Source organism: Colias croceus, chromosome 2 (genome assembly GCF_905220415.1).
Source record: "Colias croceus chromosome 2, ilColCroc2.1".
Taxonomy (NCBI): domain Eukaryota; kingdom Metazoa; phylum Arthropoda; class Insecta; order Lepidoptera; family Pieridae; genus Colias; species Colias croceus.
This window is the reverse complement of record NC_059538.1, coordinates 12,487,525-12,509,858: the sequence shown is the minus strand read 5'-3', so window position 1 is coordinate 12,509,858 and position 22,334 is coordinate 12,487,525. Positions and strand designations below refer to the sequence as shown.

Here is a 22,334-nt window from a genome sequence, read left to right as displayed (position 1 = left end):
ACTTACAATTCAGTTCGCAAATTAAGACGAGATGGAATTGTGCGAACTAGATACATGCTATCAAGTTTAGCAATTGCTTATGTTTTTAGCTTTTTATTATTCGTTTTGTAGTTTTCATTTGTATTATTACGAAGTTAAAAGGTTAATGATATTTTAAATGTGTTTAAAAAGATCTGTACTATAGTGACTATAAAATAATATTAAAATTTAACTGAATAAATGTGAATAGCAAAGTTCTTGATTTGATAAGTCCAAAGTCAAAGCAGTATCTAAAAGGCTTCTCGGAATTCGTTCTAGAATATTTAAGATGTATTAAAGGTTTTTTGGTATTTTTCCGAAAGAAATAATTGGATTATGGAAAAATAAATCAATTATATTTCTCGCTCTCGCAGAAAATCTATTTATAAGTTAATGTCATTATAAATAATTGTTGTTTACTTTGCAATTTATATAATTTGTTTACGATTTTATTATTACTTATTAACTAAAGTCGATGTATTTATAGAACGTTGTTATGTTCAATTGTGAAGATAATATTCTCCACAAAATCTACATTTTGAATATAAACGTGGTTAGACATAAAAAAGTGTATTTACGAATTGCTGTTATGTATACTACAATTTATAAAGATGAAGAGTTTGTTTGTTTGTTTGAACGCGCTAATCTCAGGAACTACTGGTCCAATTTGAGAGATTCGCATTTATCGAGGAAGGCTATGATATATTATCATCACATAAGACCAAAAGGGGCGGAGCAATGCGGGTGAAACTGCGAGGCATAGCTAGTTTGTAATAAGTATATATGAGTCAAAATTAATCAGAATATTTAAATATCTATAGAGATTAAGATATTATATAGATTAACAATGTATATATGTATATTGTGCATTTGTGATGAGAGAAATAAATAAATTTAATAAATTTAATTAATTCTTATATTTATAGGTAGCTTATGCACTAAAATTCCAGTAAAATCAAAATAGGCAAACGTTGGTGATTATAATTTGACCATAAACAATCCGCTCGTAAACCGAAAAAGAATCAACACAACCATAAAGATTTGCATATTAATAGATACAGAATAAAACCTACAATCGACCAAGAACACGATAGTCAAAAGAAATTGAATATTCATGTTTCGATTCCGTTGTTATGAAAATGAATGACTGAAAAAACAGCAATTGGTTTGTATCAACGCTCAAGCTATTTATATTGGTATACAGTCATGTTTCAATATTGTTTCTTTTGATGAACTTTCATTGCGGCTATTGCATGTTGCTGTCAAATAAGTCGCGAAAATTAAAGTGAAAATCAGTGATTAAAACTGGGTATTAAAAATGTTATAAGAGCAATTTTTAACGTATTGATGTTTGAGACGTGTTGTATCAAAATGAATAATATTTTTAGAGGTTTGTTAATAAAATGTTTTCAGATATTATGTACTTCACACAATCCCATAGTATCATCAAACTTAATTAGAACTAGGAAAGTAGACAACTAAGACACGTTTAATAATAAATAGTGAAATATGAAACATTTATTCGTAAACATTCTAAACAATGACCTATTATACTAGTAGACGCGGCATACGCCAACATCATTGCACTAAAAAACAGCGTAATTAATACATACCTACTTACTAACGCATTATCACCGATACAGTTGTTCTCTCTTTCACTCTCACGCACGAGACATAATACATGTCTCACTCATGTACTTCGTAATAACAACTGCCGATTAAAATACAAAAAGAACGTCCAGCCACGACGCTGAATGGTGCGTGACTAAGTGAAACTCGGGCACTTACCTGAGTTTTTTCTTGCCAAAATAGAGAGCGGGTAACGTATCTAGCTCTTTTATATATCATAGATTCTAAACACAAAAATAAAAAAACAAGTACTCCGAAAATTATTCACAAAAACTGCGTAAAAAGATACCAGCTAAATGTTACTACTTAATTACTTCTTACCATTAAAAAACCACTAAAGTCCCTCAAAATATAACTATATCTACAATTACGTGTTTGTTCATGTGTTTGTTCATCGGACGATACATAACGCAAAGTTAAGAGGGATCGCGTAAACGTAACCAAAACAAACATTCGGAGTCACGTTAATAAGCTAAAGGATAAATGTGGGATCATATTTACAAACACTAACAACGCCCTGTTTACTTGGGTTTCTGTGTAAATAACTGAGAGTGCACGATCAATATCCCGCTGATATTATATGTCCGTGTGTCTGTCTGGATACATCGACATTTTGATTACCTAAGATATAACCGATTATTAGGACAACTATCGAGGAAAATATGGCATATTTTATAAAGCATTTGCAATGCCATAAAACCAAAAATATCAAATTCAAGATGACGTATTATTTCAGACTAGCTGCGCTTCGCGGTTTCACCCGCGTGGCTCCGCGCCTGTTGGTTTTAGCGAGATGATATATAGCCTATAGCCTTCCTCGATAAATGGGCTATCTAACACCGAAAGAATTTTTAAAATCTGACCAATATTACCTGAGATTAGCGCGTTCAAACAAACAAACAAACTCTTCAGCTTTATAATATTAGTATAGATAATAGCTGACCCAGCATACATTGTTCTACCAGTATCCATAACTATTAGGAGTATAATAATAAATATTATAGTTAAAAAAACACGCTTAATATCTTAAAATTATTGTATTATCACCGATTCTTGGTAAGTGTACAACTGTACAAAGTTTGAATTAAATCTGTCCATTTAAAGTTGGACAAAATAGAGTCAGTCTCTTACGTTCCATCATACTTGTGAACCAAATAAAAGCGAGTTAAAAAGAGCCCATTACCTATAAATTATCTCAGGCTTACATAAGTACCAACTACCAAGACATAAAAAAATATCAAAATGCATTATACCTAGTACAACAACAACAACAACAACAACAAAAATACTTTATTGTGCACCAATACCTAAGTAAAAAAAATTACAAGAGTAAATATATAAAATAAATAGACACAGTTGAGCACAACAGGCGGTCTTATCGCTAAGACAGCGATCTCTTCCAGACAACCTGGTGGTCAAGTAAAAACAGTGTAAGTAGTAGAAAGATTTTTATTATTAACTTCATATATATTGATGTAAATATGGCTCATCAAATTGAATTTGTCTCCTCCAAGAATAACTTGTTATCTGAAAAGTTTTATAAATCTAATTATATTAAAAAAAAACTCATATTCTAACTTGAAACTTCGCTATTCACGTGAGCTTTTAAAAGCGTTTATGAATAGAACTGCTTTAATTAAATTTGGAAAGTCTTAAATTGTAATTTTATAAACACTTGATAGCTCTGATAACATCCACGTTAATTAGCTATCAAATTTTATTTGAATAAATTAAATATTTTAACATATATGACGTCAAGTACGTCACTTGACTCAATTAAATATACATTTTTAGATAACAGAAAAAATAGATTACGACTTGGATACGAATCGTCATTCGTAATAGCAATGCCTGATATTTAGGCCACCCGTAATCCCTAATTAAGTTATAAATAGAAAATTTAAAAGTTTCTCATTTATAAAGCGAATACTATAAAAAAAAACCGAATTAAATTAATAAAGAAAACTTGAAATTAATATGAACAAAAGCCTCTAAAACTCAACGTTTTTAGAGGCTTCATTCTTTCATTTAAAATTTCACAACAACAAATCCTTAAAACACAACGGCCATTATAAAAAGGAGAACTATCATCAAAAATCCCGGCAAGCTTGTTTTGGCATCTCGAAAGTTCGCAAGCACTCTAAAATTCGGAATATCCTTGACTCAGCTGTACCTACTTCAGCTTTATAATGTTTTAGCAAAGACAGCTAAAACCTGACCCGGTTTAGAGTTTACGCGTAACCTAAGTAAATGTTAAATTAATATTCGGGATATATAATATTTTCTTTTATTATTCGAGAAATTTTTAGAAAGTGGAATACACGTGCTTGGCAATTCATTTGTTATAAATTCGTGTGTTTGTGTATCGAAAGACATTACAGTCGAATTAAGAATGATATAATATGTAGGTATATAAATATATCGTAACACAAAAAGGATAAGAAAAATTAAAGATGAACATTTTAAAGTCTTTTTTTAATTTTAATCAAGGAAGAGGTTTAGTTTATGAATTATAAATTTTAGCTTCATTACTTTCGTTTTTACTACATTAGAATTCATATTATGTAACTAGCTGTTCCCCGCGGTTTCACCCGAATTGCTCCGCTCCTGTTGGTCTTAGCGTGATGATAATATATATCCTTCCTTGATAAATGGCCTTGGACACCGAAAGAATTTTTCAAATCGGACCAGTAGTTCCTGAGATTAGCGCGATCAAATAAACAAACAAACTCTTCAGATATAATATAAGTATAGATTTCTGCAGCAACGTGATTTTAGTTGCTCTAAAAGGATAGGTATTATCTCATATCATCAAATACTTCAAAGTCAGAAAGCTGTCAAATATCACTCCTTTATACTCCTTTAAACCCAACAGTCCTGCAAATAATTCCCACGGTATTATATATTTGACCTATTTGACTATTCGACATAATGATACCCTTCACTTGAAGTAACGTACACAGTTGGCTTATTTCTATTGGGATTAGTTTATAGTTATGTGAATCAAGAGGTTGTGGAATCCAATTCAGCCCCTTATGTCTTAAAGCAGTATTATTTCCAGCATGGAAAAACGACAGCGTGACAACTATGCTAATAGGTTTCGTAAGATTGAAGTACCTATATGAATTATAAATAATATACTGCATATAATTATATATAATAAACTGCACTATTTTATAATGTAATATTATGAAAACAAACAACAAACTGAGCAAAGCTCTTACTATATGAGAAACATACTTAAATGATATTAAATGGAGTAGACACACCTTTTATAACAATACGATGAACTATTCTCTTATATTCTAATTAACTATATCAATCAGACATCGATATTCCCTGCAGATAATTACTGCAACACTACTGCAATATCTTACCTTCTGGCACAGCCAAAGAAGTCAGCAAGAAGTGGACACACGCTGCCCCCGTCCCATGGCCCATGAGAGTCACATTAGTGGGGTCTCCCCCGAAGACAGCCACGTTCTCCTTGATCCAGTGGAGGGCGGCTATCTGGTCCATGATCCCGTAGTTCGCTGGGGACCGCGGGAAGTCGTCTGAACGGGGGTTGAGGAAACCTGGAAAGAAGTGGCATTGAGAAAATGGTAGACTGCACACACATTAAAGAAGGAGTATCTAGTTGGACGAATGGTGTTACAAAATACAAACACGCATACAGGTACGAAAGAAGTATTTGTTGGTATTGATGAGAATGGTGTGTAAAATACACGCACATATAAGTGAAGTTGAACAAATCGTGTTACACACACAGAGACACATAAATGTGCAATGAAATATCGTTAAGAGATTGGTGTATTTATTTGTTAATGTAGTGTATTTTTTTTGAAGGATAAAGAATTTGATTGTCTCATAATTAAGTATATGAAAATAACCCCACAGTTAAATAAAAAAATTTCCTTGTATAACAATTATTATCAAAGTTCATTCCCTCAGCTACACATTTTTATTTATTTCATCACCTCTATGTTTTGATACGAAATAGTAATTAATTAGGTACATTCGTGTGAAATTAAACTTCTTATAATATATTTGATGCTATAGTCTAGACTTTGTGAACTTTCAGTACAATTCTATAAATACATTTATAACGTTCATCATTTTATAACATACTAATTACATCAAAACTTTGGATTTTAAAATAGGATTTATTTAAGTTTAAAAAGGTTTTCGGTTAAAAGCGCGAAAACGACAGATCCAATTATAATAATGTATTAATATTTTTAGAATTAGGTATTAAATCATTTTCGGTACAATTATTCACAAAGGCTCTATATTTAGAGTAAGATTTCTTAGAATGTTAATTATTTATAATATTTAAATAAATAAACAGCTAAAACATAGATAGTTTTTAAAATAAACATTTTTCATGGATATATATTTTTCTAGATAGTTCGCGAATCTAATCTAATATTTAATATTTAAATTAGTTTTTAAGCTATTGCATAGCTTCTATCGCGGGCCTTGAGTGCTGGGACCGAGAAATTCCGTAACGAAAAAACCTTACGCTCCCCACTCTGACGGGCTCGGAGGTGTGGCTTGAAGGCATGCTATGCAATAGCTTTACCGCGGCAGTCCCCGAGTGCCACACGTCTTTCTTTCTTTAGCTCCAAAATACGTGATAAATTTTAGATGTTTCTGATTATTTATGTTATTTATAAGCAGTGAACTTTATTCTTATAAGTAAATTCGTAAGACGAAAATAAAGGATTAATTTAACCAATAAACTTTTTCATTGAAAAATACTCGGCTGGCATCATATTATAATGGCTCATAAAATTACTGATATCAAATTCAACATTTTTTGACAGAAATGTTCACACATTATTTATCTGGCAGATACTTTTATAACTTACAAGATACCTAATTATATTTCATTCTAACTGATAGATACAATAAACACATCATACCCAAAACTTGTGAAACTGACTCCTATAGTAAAATAAAATATAATATTACATTCAGGTCACGGGTAAAGACAAACCATTAACAGTACCTTGGAAAGATTTTAATTTCCGCCGGATTGCGCTTTATGATAATATTTATGGCTATCTCTTTAATGCTTGATAAAGAAGAAAAATATTTAGATGCGGTAGAAGCGCAGTTGTTTTATTACTGAAGTAAATTTAGTTTGCATCTTTTATTAAAGTTTTCTCAGTATTATTATTATATTATTTACTAGCTTCCGCCCGCGACTGCGTCCGCGCGGATGTCGGTCTTCGCGTGAAACGGTGAATGGTTTATTTCTCCATTTTGAGTAACTCTGACAATGACATCTTATAAATATCTATTGGATCCAAATACGGCTAGGCATATAATAATACGCAACGTGTGTTCGCGGTTCTACAGAGCAACGTCTATGGATAAAACTGAAAAATTAAGATTAATTTTTTTCTACGTATTTTTCCAGGATAAAAAGTATCCTATTTTACGCCCAGTATAATAAGGTATAATTATACCAAGTTTCATCGAAATCGAACCGGTAGTTTTCACGTGATGTCTTCACATACAGACAGACAGACAGACAGACAGACAGACAGACAGACAGACAGACAGACAAAAATTTTTTTAATCACATATTTAGGTTTGGTATCGATCCAGTAACACCCCCTACTATTTATTTTTTCAATATTTTCAATGTACAGAATTGACCCTTCTACAGATTTATTATATGTATAGATTTAAGGTTATTTTAATTTTAGAAATTTTTATATATGCACTAAGTAGAGTAGATACCTATTATAGAACAATATTTTTTAGTTGGTAGAAGGCGATATTTCAATGGAAAGATTTGATAAAGGATCTTTTTTTAAACTTTACAACGTAATATACCCAGGTATACTATTGATTAAACATACATGGTATTACAACATGGTTGATCCACTTTTTGTTCATTAAGAATAAGATAAGCAATTTAGTTACATTGTTAAAAAAATTGCGCTTGGTGAATTTCTATGAAGGACCAATTAAATCAGATAAAAATGAAAAAGAATCTTCATATATTTACCTAAGTCTAATAAACATTAAACCATAAACATATTATCTCATAATAGTAAATAATATTGACATAGCTTTCATGAAAAAATCCATATAAACAAAAAGTAAACCGTTACGCAACTACAGTTGTTTATAAAAACGAAGACTGCAATGTTCTGCAAAAATATTATTAATGGAGACTACGCTTGAGAGTCTACAAATGAGAGCTATTTAAATTAATGGTATTCATAACTTATATATTACTAGCTTTTCGCCCGCAGATTCACCCGTGTAGTCAAAGGAAAACCCGCATAGTTCCAATTGTCGTGGAATTTTCGCGATAAAAACTGTCCTATGTGTTAATCCAAGTTACCATCTATGTATGTACCAAATTTCAAGAAAAACGGTAGAGGTGTTTTTGTGTGAAAGAGTAACAAACATACATACACATAAACATACATCCATCCTCACAAACTTTCGCATTCATAATATTAGTAGGATAGGATAGGATTACCAGCTGTCCCGGTAAACGTTTTTCTGCCTTTACTTTTATCACTTAGACACTTTCCCAGTTCTACCCAATATTTCTTGACAACATAGGTACACAATTTCTTGAGAATCGGTGCATCAATTTCGGAGGAGTATGGTAACTAACATTGTGACACGATAATCTATACAAATATTATAAAGCTTGTTTGTTTAGACGCGCTATCTCAGGAACTACTGGTCCGACTGGAAAATTGATTCGGTGTTAAATAGCCCATTTATCGAGGAAGGCTATAGGTTATATAATATTATTATCATTACGCTAACACCAACAAGAGCGAAGCAATGCGGGTAAAACTGCGAGGCACAGCTAGTTTTGTATATGTAGAGAAGAGATTTAAATAATGTTGAACATTGAATATGTTTCATCGTGAAATGGATCTTACCGGTTCACCAAAACCGCAGAGAAGATTGGTACTAAATTGTTGTAGCATGTTGTGGTTTATGCTTATCAACCGACTTCAAAATAATCAGAAATAGTTAAAACTAAAAGGTTTTAATGATAAAATCACGTAAAATGTAGAAAAAAAGTAAAATGTATAATGTACATAGTAGATCTTTTTCTATTGTTTATTATTTTTATTTTTCAGGATAACAAGAAACTTATATTAATTAACAACTATCCGAGTAGTCACTAAAATACAAATTCACCTAATATTATATTGCATTTAGAAATATATCCTCAATTGTCTTAAAAGTGAAAAACGTATTGTGACTTTGGAATATAAAATATCTTCAAAATGTTTGCTATTATTGTACCCTTTTTTCATGAGGTAATACATCCATTATTCTCAATCAGAATTCTGTCAATCACATTACCATTCTCATGTATAAATATAGCTTTCTCCTAAAATAAAATACTTCCATTATAAGAACAGTTACTTAAAATGTAAAACCTCTAGGAAAGTATATTTCAGCCAATTTTAACAATAGTTAACTACACAATATTTTAGGTTTCCAAGGTTTTCTTGAGGTATTATATTATTATCAAAATACGTCTTGAAAGGCCTAAAGTTTCACAATATTTATTATAGCTTATGAAATTCCTCCTTTCAGGTGAATTAATAAAAAGCTCACGCAAGGACACTAAAATATTTCGTCCGCACGAATACCTGAAATTTCTTAGTCTACCCTCAAATTTTGTCAGCTATGCGAAGTTTTAGATAACGTATGCCATGTCAAAGGGATGCCTGAGTACGTATTCTTTGAGATACAAGTTAATTTTATCATGAAATTGTATTGCATGTTGAAGTTTTACTCAAAAAGGTCGTCTCTAGACTACATAATATTTAACGGTAAAGTTTAAAATGCCTTTGCACACTTGGTTTTTGCAAAGTGAGGGATCACTTTTCATTTGAATTACATAAAAGTGAGGGATGAGGATTAATAAAATGCAACAAAATTCAATATCTTAGCTAACTTCATAGGGATAAAAAATTACGATCATTTAAATTTGTAAAATAACTTTGTCATCCGTTCTCTATTTTCTATATGAAAATCGACTATAAAACCATACTTACTAATCCATACTAATATTATAAATGCGAAAGTAACTCTGTCTGTCTGTCTGTTACTCAATCACGCCTAAACTACTGAACCAATTTTCATGAAATTTGGTATGGAGATATTTTGATACCCGAGAAAGGACATAGGCTACTTTTTATCCCGGGAAAATGACGCAATCCCGGAAATCCCACGGGAACGGGAACTATGCGGGTTTTTCTGTTGCGCGGGCGAAGCCGCGGGCGGAAACCTAGTCAACTATAAATGATACTAGAAATCAAATCACAGTTCGAAAATGAATAATATAGAACTTAACAATTGATTAAATAGAACTAAATAGAAGTCTATAACTCAAACGCGAAAAAATAATCTCATTTTCAACAAAACCACTTTCAATATTTTCCCACTTTTTTATTTAAAAAGTAAATAAATCACAACAGATTAAACAGTTAACTGTTCTGGACTAATTTATATCATGTCATAATTTTATTAATGAAATTATTGAGAAGGTTCGAGCGGAAATATTCAATTACTTGCCGGGAATAAATACAAATTCAGTGAGGAAATTGCGCCGACAACTTTGTGCAAATTAATATTCATGCTTCGATTGAAAACAATTTCAGTATTGTAATACGCTGATCGAATGGACGCTTTGTTAATTCCACCATGACAGTTATTTAGGCTTAATATTAGAGAAGACAAAGAAAATATTCGATTTAGAACAGAAAAAGGCAAAGATAATATTCGATTTAAAATTGGGTATTTCTCTAATCAACGCATTTTTTAGTATTTTTACGAATCTTTTTCTTTTTTACGATATTTCTGGAATGATAACAATGGTTGGACAATCTTATTAAAATAAATGTTTTGCTAACTATGAGGAACACTTAATTAAATATATTATTATATTACTAAATTTAATAAGTTGTTATTAGGTGTATATGTTCTAATGTTATATAGCTTTAGAGTTTCTTTGTTTGTTTGAACGCGCTTATCTCGAGAACTACTGGTCTGATTATAAATTATTTCAATGTTAGATAGCTCATTTATGGAAGAAGGGTATATAATATAATCACGCTCAGACCAATGGGAGCGGATCAATGCGGGTAAAACCGCGGGGCACAGTTAGTGAGAGATATTTACAAATTAGGATTTCTAGATTTAAGGTATTTGAATATCTATCTCTTTGAGATTAAGTTTATTTATTCAAAGAATGAATTAGCGTAAACATCGTCTGTTTTAATTGTGTTAAGTAAAATGTTTTGAAGATAATATTTGTGAAAGTGAGGAAACAAAGAGCAATTTTCTTAGAAATATAGGTACAATAATCGGTTTTATTAACATAATGTTATGAGAGAATAGATATAAATAAAATTTGATATGGTTGAGTCAACCAAAATATTATGTTATATTTAAGGTCATGCCAATTTGTTTTTTCTTGTAATAATAATAAAGAAATTGTTTTGATATAATGTTGAGTACATAAATCGTAGCTTCGAAAGCAGCTGTGATTTATACGTATATATTTTCACAATAGTTTATCTCTGCTATAAAATGCCACAATAAAGAACAAATATTTCAGTCCTATATCGAACACATCATAAATTATTATAAAAATATGAAAATAAGAGGACGGATTTAAAATTTATTAAATTAAATAAGTCTTATTAAATAATGCTGCTCAAAAATCCTGGAATAATTTAACAAAATATTATATTCTCTCATTAAAATAAATGAGCAAAATAATAAAAAATACCCATGAAGTGGACAACACTTATAAATAATTTGTATAGCCATTCTGCATAAGTCTCTTTATAATATATACCTAGTACTATGACCAGTTAATGTTCTAAAAAAATAATAAAAAAAGCATTTCACAATATTCCTACATAATGTGACCTTTGAATTTACTATATTCTGCTGAGTGCAAAACTCGGCGCCTCTCAACAAGTATCTCTTTGATTTAAGTACTTGTACAGCCTACTTGAATAAAAAGCGTTTTAAATTTTTTAAATTTTAAATCAAACACCTTTTTAGGGTTCCGTATTAAAACGGGACCCTATAACTGAGACTAAGCTGTCTGTCCGTCTGTCACCAGGCTGTATCTCATGAACCGAGCTAAAAGACTTTTAGAGAGATTTTTAGAGATAGATGTATATTATCTGTTGTTGATATAACTACATATAATAATAAAAATAGAGCTTAAGCAACGTTTGGCACGGCCATAAATTGGATGCGTGACCAATTTCTCAGTTGCTTATTTGTACGGAACCCATAGTAGTGAATCCGACTCGCACTTGATTCTTTACATACTAGTTTTCCAAGGCTTACCATATAACTTTCTCATACATATTCATTTGTTTGTTGAACCGTTCTGACGTGTGATGCAATATGCAGATCAGTAAGGTATGTAAGTTATGCTTGAACATGAATAATGCTGAATTTTCTTACTTTTTGTGCTTTTTTCAATATATTTTGATGTATAGCTAGCGTTGAACGAATGTGTTTGTGAGTGTTTATGCGTTAAGAAAAATAGAATTTACTTAAAAAACAAATATTGTATTAATTTCTCAATTAACAGGAAAGGCATTTGTTAACAAATATAATGATGGAGAAAGAATATTACTTTTATTATAATATTCAAAATGATTTACAGTTTTGCAAAAATTTAACAAAGTCATCTAAATAAATTAAAATACGTTGACAACTTCATACTTCAATGTGACGTTCATTATTAATTGAAAGTACGTAAACAGGGCAAAATCTTCGGGAAACGAAACAAAAAAGATGAATATACACAAAAACATTCCATTCATGTTAAGGGCCACTTAAGAGGTGTTAAATTCAATGTCTACGTTTTTGGAATTAGCTATCGTGTTTACTGCCAATTTAATTTCGAGTAAATGACTTTAAGTGCCGTTGGAGCTTTGGATACTAAATTGTTAGAATTACAAAATGTTAATTCCTGTTTGATCGTGACTCTCTGATGATTTTAAGGGACGGCTTATCGGGCGTTAGTTATAATGGCGTAGTGTCGCGTTTAATTATTATTTTTGTGATGAAAACTTGATTTGTTGTGTCAATTTACTCTTCCACTATGAAAAAAAAAATGTTTAGTGTATAATATGCGCGTCTGTTTAGTTTCAACCAAGATTAATAATTAATCATTGTCGTGGTTAGAATTCGGTCAGAAAGAAATCATAGGTATATGTATAAATTTATAAAGAATAGAAAAAATTCGATCACGAGGCGGGACTCGAACCCGCATCCTTCGCGCCATTCCGGGGCGGATGCCTAACCAACTCAGCCACTCGTGACCCGCCCGAGCGATCGAATTATTATTCTATTCCTTTAGTTTTATGTGTCTTAAGGGACACACCGCGAATGGCGCGAAGGATGCGGGTTCGAGTCCCGCCTCGTGATCGAATTTTTTCTATTCTTTATAAATTTATATTTATAAAGCATTTGAATGCCATAAAACCAAAAATATAAATTCATAGGTAACTATATGATTCGTGGTTGAATGACAGAAATGTAGTTACATTTAGAATTTTATGAATAGTCAGAAGAAAAGCATAGGTTAGAAAATAAACGACAATAGTAAGGTTATAAACAATAAAAAAGAAACAATTTTAACTCGGTTTTTATATTGGCAAGTCATCTACAAATAATTGTTCTGAACTATATTATTATAATATTGCAGTGTATGTCCTTTCTATCAGGCGACGCGTCTGTTTGCCTTCTTCGATCTTAAAGGATAACATGAGCGCTGTCTGAAAATTCTCAGTTCTTTAACTATTATTTATTTTATAGTTTCTTGTACTAAAACCATGATATAGAAACCAGTTTGATATAAATTGAGTTTAGATTTTTTACAGATTTGTAATGAAATAATTATTTCTACATTTTCCGTTTTTTATTTATTTTTTACATGTGGGGTTGTTTAATAATTACGTCTCCGTGATATTTCTAAAGTGAATCTTGCCAATTACTTAGAAAAATAATACAATAATAAAAATATAATCTAGATATTGTTAGGTATATTATTTAGATACTAGATAGTCGTGTTATTTAATTTATAAAGAATATTGTTTTCACGATTATGATGATTGTAAAATTAGGTTTTCGCATTATCTCTTTGCTAACTCCATTTACAATAATTATTTCTATCTAAAATATTTCTAGACGATTCTACAAATCTAATTGTAGGCATCATAACTTATTCACAATAAGGCTATCTTTAATTACACTAGAGATAACTTTGAAAGTCGGTGAAGTTTTTAAAAGTTGGCAGAAATATGGATTTTGGAGACAATGTTGAATCTCAGACAGATTTTACATGTTAACTAATTTAAAAGTTTGATTTAATTATTTTTTATTAATATTATGTAAGTTTACATTTATTATTTGGTTTAATATGTCGTGGTGTTATCCTTTCACATACTAGCACGTAACGATACGGTCACTATTGTATTTTATTTCTTACTAGCTGTTCCGCGCGGTTTCACCCGCATTGCTCCGCTCCTGTTGGTTTTAGCGTGATGATATATATAGCCTATAACCTTCCTCGACAAATGGACTATCTAACACCAATAATTTTAAAATCGGACCAGTAGTTCCTGAGATTAGCGCGTTCAAACAAACAAACTCTTCAGCTTGATAATATTATTAAGTATAGATGAAACACAACATATTTTATTTAGCTGTAAACAATACAATATTAGTTAGAAGACAAGCAATTATAGATAAAAATGGTAGGTATTGTGGTATTATAGTCTGATAGAGATTTGCAATACTTAATCCACCAAAAAATCAATATTGGATAAACATTCAAAGTACAAATGAATAATCCCCATGCTCCCGATTTTAGTACAATAAACGTAGCACGTATGTTTTTAAATTATATTTTACAAGGTTTTGCTCTACATTCCAATTCCACCATGATTACTTCTCCTATTTCAATAGAAAAACTTCCAATCACACAGCAGTATTTACAAAAAGCAATGATTACAGTAATAAAGACAGTCATTCGAGGGTTATGGGTTCGAATCACGCGATACAGTGATTAAATAAATAAATAGTGGGAAAGATTTGCAAACGCTATCGGTGCCAAATCTGTTTGTATTGGGTATTAGGAAATCGATTAAGGAATGCTTGTGTTGGTTGTATAAATGTGGAAGGTTTGATTTCATGTGTATTGTATGCAACATAAAAAAGGGAAATATGTTTGAGAGCGGTTTATAAATCACGGAGCAGATTATCGTCATATTACTTCCGTCATACTACTATTATTGTAAAAGCTGTGTCTATATGTTGTTGGTTAGCTCGTTTATCGAGTATTCATAAGTTTCAGTTTCAATAAGTTTTCTTTTCAATTTCGCAATTAAACAGCCATTACATTAGGTACACAAAATATGGGAGGCATTATGATACTAATACTGCACTGCAGAGGCGGCTCGTGACAAAATTTTATGGGTGTTCACTTGAAATAAAACACTGAAAATACATGGTAGGTATAAAGCAGTACAATTTAATTAAAAAAATACTTATAAAGGAAATGCATACGTCTTTCTTTTTGGTGTGCAAAAATATCTATAACTTGGCACAATCTATTAACCTTCGTAAAATATGTATGTTTTCATCGACACGGTCATTGAACTCGCGTATTGACTTTCGGTACGCGGAATCTAGTGCTTTACGAATGTCTTGTCGTCCGATAGACGCCAATTGCAGTTCATTCGACAAATGGTTACCTACCGAAATTGTGAATGTTTTTTCATCTTGATTGAAAGATGAGCTAAGTCGTCAACGCCCGTTTCAGTCCAAGCACTCTCACCTCCGCCGGCCGCGCCCGCTTCAAATAAAAGACACGGAAAACAAAATAGTTTGTTGCTTTCATGTTCATCACAACCACACAACCACGGTGTTTTCACATATTGTTCGGATTTAAACACACGCGTATATGCTTTCGTTTTTGTCGTACATTTTTGCGTAAGGTCAAGTTCAGGCCGTGGCGGTCCCTTAGCTTTCAATTCAAGCCGAATTTGTAACATTTTAACACACTTTTTAATGAACGCCACATTATAATTGTCCATTTTAACACTCACAAGTAATACTGATAACTACAGGCTATTTCAACAGTCAACACGTATCTTATGATTTTAATTAGAAAATTCCCGAATATACATTCGCGCGCGTGCAGTCAAGTTGACTAGAGTGTTTGTTTATATAGGCAACGTCGCGCGAAATCGCTGTCTTGTGTACGGGCGCGCGGTAAAAACGAACCGGCAACGTTTGCGGGAGCGGCGCTCCGAATTTTGCTATTTTTTCATAGAAAATCTTCTGTTTCACGCGCAGGACTCTGACAAAACTATCTCTTTCACTCCTATTGGATTTCGTATTAGAAATTGTACTAAATATTTTTTCATTGGAGCGCAATCGTGAGCGCTCCGCTACGCGCGTTTTATAATACAGTATTATACCTACAGGTGTATGGGATGATGGAATGATGGATATATTCATTGGTATTGCCGATAGTTTTTTGCACGCCTCATAAGCGAAGCGTTGAGGTGGGTAGGTACTACTGTCACTTCGCGCAAAACATCTGATTTTTCAAACTTAAAATGTCTTTATGTATCATACATTGCACTTGTAAGATAATACATACACACACATATTAAGAAAAAACACTATTTTTAACATTCATGATATTTTTGATGTCATTTTTGTTATTTAAACTAGTTAAAAAACAGTTTAAAAAAGTTCTGTCTTGGACGTCCGTGTGTCTGTATGTGCGGAGGATTTTCTTGTTAACACGATAGCGACCGAAATACTTTACTAATCGAGTCTTTTTTTTTCTCTTACGCTTGAGTATGCTCAGGAATAGAACCCTTTCATTTTTCAGGGTCTGATTCGATGTGGTTTAATTGTTATTAAATAAACAAAAAAAAAATATCGACTGGTCTCCATAATTTTAGTATATCTATATATATTCTTTATTTTATTTTATTTTTTTATATTTATAGTGTACTCAAAATTCACCATTATAAACTCGATTCTTTATACTATAAGCCAAGGTTTAAAAAAATAAGTTGGAAGTCAGTCCCTTAAACCTGCGCAGTTTCACATCTAGGTGGGGCCACAAGAAAAATAGCTCAATTATTACGGTACCGCTTTCTTTACTTTTCCAACTGTTTTATTTTATTTCTTTTTTATATTTATAGTGTAGGTACTCTTTATAAATAATCAATTTTATTGCAAAGGATGAGATTATGAGGCGTGCACTTTTGGATTTTCCAAACTATTTTATTTTTACGATTACGATTGATTTTAAATAGTAATATTTAATATTAATAATGAAATTAAGGAGTATGATTTTATTATAATTATTTATGGGAGTTCACTGCACCAGCGCTCCTTAGGGCAAGCCGCCTCTGCTGCACTGTGTAATATAATATAAGACCGTCTTCAATATTATTAGAACCATTCGTTCCAGCTTCGTCAATGGTAAACATATAAAGCCTACAGAACTCAGGAATTACGTGTCAAACTGCAAAATATTGTTTGAAATTGGTTAAGCAGTTCCTGATATTAGCGCATTAAAAAAATCTCCTCAGCGTCATACTATTATTTTTATAGATATAATGAACTACTTACCCAATATCCCCAACCTATAGTTTATCGTCACAACCACGAGGCCAGCGTACGACGCCAGCACGGTGCCATCGTACGGGTTCCCGGAGCTCCACTCATAGCTCTCTCCGTGGACGAAGACCAGCACTGGGTACCTGGCCACTGCGTCCCGTACACCTGCTGGAGAGGAAGGTAAATTAGATTCATCTTCATCACTCATTAGAGGTCACTAGCTTTCCGCTTTTAAAGAAAAACCCGCATAGTTCCCGTTCCTATGAGATTTCCGGGATAAAACTTACCCTATGTATTGATCCAAGTTACTCTCTATATGTGAGCTAAATTTATTTACAATCGGTTCGGTAATATTTGCGTGAAAGAGTAACAAACATACACATACATACATCCTCACAAACTTTCGAATTAAAATATTATATTGTAGGATCATCGGTCTGAATCTGGTCTGACATGTTATGCCTATAAGGGTAGTTCGATATTCCATAGGCATTTCTTATATTATGAATTTGAAATTTTTTGGTTCATAAATATGGCTTAATACTGGTTTGGACAAAGCTGATAATGATCAATTAAAAACACGATTTGATTCGTGCAAAAGTGTGCTCTAGGACCATTGTACTCACCTTTGAAATTGGGCTATTTTAGAAAGAAGAAAGAAAGATCATTAACACTTCAAACAACCCAATTTTAAAGGTGAGCAACAGAACCAATACATCACCCTTAAAGTAAATAATATTATAATATATAGTTAATATAAGAAAGTACACAAAAATCCCATATTAGACTTAATAACTCCTTGTATAAACAAAATATAGAATTAAAGCCCACCTGACAGATTATTTTATTTCAAAATTAATTCCTTCATACTTAAACAATTAATTATTATTAATATGGTAAATTAATCGCTAATAGGAGTTTAATCAAGCACAAACAGGTATCATATAGCATCAATCGATCGAAGGTGTGATTTACATGTGGAATTCTGAGTAACAAGCCGAGTAATGAATATGCTGAGGATTATAATCAATTTATCAATTAGCCAGATATATACTCTATACATACGTTTATAGATGGCTCAAGGTTTAATATACATGTGAATTATTTATGTATGAGGATATTTTTAAAAGATGTAGATTATAAGTCCTCCAGGCGTACGTTGATGTTCTTTTTTATATATACCTACTAATATTATAAATGCATAAAGTTTGTGAGGATGTGTGTGTAAGTTTGTTACTCTTTCACGTAAATACTGCTGAACCGATTACAATAAAATTTTGCACACACATAGAGGATAACTGGGATTAGCACATAGTAGGATAGATTTTACACCGGAAATTCTTTTTTAACTTAAAATTATACCGGGAACGGGAACTATGCGAGTTTTTCTTTGAAAACGCTGGCGAAGCCGCGGGCGGAAAGCTAGTTGGTTATAATATTACTTCAGTTGTTTCTTTTTCGCTAACGATGGTTGAATCATGTTAACATAATATTGTGCCTTTTTTGAGGACATAATGTTGTGTTGGTATCTGCACCTTTTTCTTTTTTAATTTTATACCAGAATCGTTAATACTTTATATTGTGTTTATTTGTACTAAAAGTGTTATTTCATTGTATCCGTACAGCATGAAAGTCTTTTTTTGTTTATTTATTTAAAGTTTCATAGCACTAGGCATGGGAGTAGGCATTTCCATATGGAGGTATATGTATACACACTCCCACGTAAGCATACACTCACACACACACGAACACAATACATAAATATTATTTCTCAGAGAATTTACAAGTTTTCATATTTAGCACTTGCGACTACAAAATAATTCTACCATTTAAGTTTATATTTATAAAAAGTTCACTAAACCCACAGAAACATAAAATATAAACAACGTGAAAATACTAAAAATATAATTTATTCATCCTCTGGTTTTACTTTGCTTCATTTGGGGTACGAAAAGCCTTGGAGCTAAATGTAACGTTATTTTAAATAAAATTCAGTCACCTTGAGACGGTTGTTTCTTTACTTACTATTTTGTAAAAGCATAATATAAATAAATAAATAAACAGTACCTACTAGTGACACATACCTACAAAAGTCCTGAGACCTCTCAAATAGGTTTATGAAGTTTTTAGTTTGTTTATAACGTAAATTACGAAAGGATTATGGACAAAATTTATGGAGAATTTTGACACTTACAACTTTCGTTTACTTTAGGTAATTTTTAATAAATCTTATCGTTGTCGATAAATAAAAGAAAATCTACAATTTTCTGAATAAGTATCGAACTGTCGAATCACACATGAGATCGTCGATCGATGGGGACTTTTGACACAATATTTGTCACCCTACATAATGGTGACCAGATAAAACTATCAACCTTTAATTTTATACCTTCTCATTTTCTCTTAAAACTTAGGTATTTCAAAATCAGTCAACCGCTGGCGGAGTTCTTAAATTATCTAAATATTTCATGAAATATAGAGCCTCTAGATTACCAGGAACACACAACTTTGGATGCTCCCAATAGAAATAGTTTCATTTCATTCGATTAGGCGTATTGGTATTATCGAGATCTATTATAGCCTATAAACTGCCTCCATAACTTAACTATCCAACACAAAAACAACTTTCAAAGATTACCATTTAGTTGACAAGGATAGCTCGTTCAAACATAACCAAACAACCAAACAAATTCCTTAGGTGTATTTACATCAAATACAAAAATCAAACAGCAAAGATACAAAAATAAATTCGACCCAACATTGTCAATTCTATTGAGGTTTTGCCGCCTTCACATAGTAGTAAATTGTAAGGAAAGGTTGATTCGTGTATTGTAGTAATATGTCTACCTCACTCACGTCTGTGAAAAGCCCTTGCGACGTATCATGAACCCCAAATATATATTGTAATATATAATGGGATAATTTGTATTCTATTTAGCCGTAATTTGGTTCTGGATTATAAATGGCTTCAATCAGCTGATATCCAATTTAACCTGATTTGGTGCTTCGCGTGCTTTTATGAATTATTTGAAAATAATTTGCTCATTTTTGTGACTAATTTTAATGTGTTTTTGTGGACAACCTATTTAATTCAAACATAAAAAGTAAAGAAAGAAGTAAGCCAATTTAATATTTACAACATCGTCTATAGGTATTATGCTAAAAATCAACCAAAATAAATTTAAACTCAAACTCATGTCAAGTCTTCAAGGTAGACAGAAAGACAAACATATTTTTACATGTATATTGAATAGTTTAATAAAACAAGATTTTTATCATCTCCATTCACACACTGTATGATGTCATGATATAGGTACCATTATTACATTTCATTACATAGTATAAAACAAAGTCACTTTCTCTGTCCCTATGTCCCACTGTATGCTTAAATCTTTAAAACTGGGCAACGGATTTTGATGCGGTTTTTTTTAATAGATATAGTGATTCAAGAGAAAGGTTTTAGTATATAATTTATTAGGTTTTAGACAAAGCGGGCGAAGCCGCGGGCGGTAAGCTAGTATTAATATAAATACAATGATCATTTCCCGGTAAGAGCAAGTTTCCAAACTGATTTTTAACAAAGGTACCTAATTGGTTTGTTCCATTTATTATTAAACCAGTATAAAGCAAAAGTGTAATAAATACCTTGGTTTTTGGCTGATTAATAATTTTGAAATACCGATAAAACACACATGCCTCATTAATCCTACAACTTTCGACATATTGTTATTATAAATTGTTTAACCATTCGTACCTTTACTGCGTATAAAATTATACTAAAATTGTTTCCCGGATTTCAAATAATAATATTATGTACTTATACACAATTAATAGGATAATTTTCGATTGGTAAAATAATTTCGAAAATCAGGACCGATTGGTCTACTATTAATTATTCTTTAACCGACTTCAAAAAAAGGAGGAGGTTATCAATTCGGCCGGTATATATACTTATACTTTTTTTTATTATGTTCTCGTCTCGGCAAGAGATCTTTTGCTCGTTACTTTTGAGTACAGTGATTACCTGTAAGAGATCACTAATAGAAATTGAATAAAAAATGTATGATTTCCTGTTACCTTTATGTTAATACAGTTGTACAAACAGGAAGTGAAGAGAAGAACGTGTTAATAATATAAATAATAGTTTTTGATATTCCGTTCAACAACAAAAAAAACTAATCTTGCCTTGCCCGTCCAATATTTGTTTATATTATGTAAATAACAATAACAATAACATCCAACATCAAACAGGATTTATTAATAGCAATGCGGTAAACTTACGTATCCTAAAGAAAAATAAAACGCGGGATTGCGGGCGAGCGACGCCATTTTGTAAATGGGGACTTTAATGAAATGGCGTCCCGTGGCCATCGCTCTTAGTACGTGGACACTTACCATAGTATAAAGAGAACAGTAAGTTATCTTTGAACAAAGGTACATCTTTATGTATGTACACAGAGCGCTTGGCCACGCTCTCTGTTCATGAAATACATAAGCAAGCTTGACGCACGCTCACAACGCCACTCGGTTCTTTCTCACTTGTTTTGTATAAACAAACAACGACCGATTTATTTAAAATATCAATATGACAAGTGACAACCCTGCATCTCGCAAGTTTAGGTACCATGCGCCATGCGGCTCCTAAACGCCGAGAATCGGCTTACTTATCACTTTATACTGTGGTACGTGGACACTTACTTTTTATACTCCATCTTTATCTGAGCGTTTAATGCGTAATCTTGGAGGGAATGTGTCGACAATTGCCCTGGAAACAAGGGTTTATACGGGTTTAGTTTTTGTTGATTTTATACGTTATTTTATACTGTTTGTTATGATGATTGATAGTGGTTATTTAGAAGAACGTTATGCGAAAATAAACGATGATAAACAACAATCTGCATTGGAGTAACTAAACGAATTTGTTACAAAATGTTTTATAGATTATTTGCCACAGTTTTGCATGCCATTCAAGTTTTTCATCCTACTATATTATCGAGATCTTT

At 31.8% G+C, this 22,334-nt stretch overlaps 1 protein-coding gene across 1 annotated transcript in view; it reads right to left on the bottom strand.

Moving 5' to 3' along the window:
- LOC123701497 (neuroligin-4, Y-linked) overlaps positions 1 to 22,334 on the bottom strand; it is a 103,608-nt gene that overhangs the window by 32,999 nt on the left and 48,275 nt on the right. Inside the window, exons 3-4 of the mRNA XM_045649003.1 lie at positions 17,344 to 17,499; positions 5,025 to 5,222 (exon numbers count right to left, since the gene is read on the bottom strand). Coding sequence (XP_045504959.1) covers positions 5,025 to 5,222; positions 17,344 to 17,499 — 354 coding nt within the window. The remainder of the gene's footprint in view (positions 1 to 5,024; positions 5,223 to 17,343; positions 17,500 to 22,334) is intronic.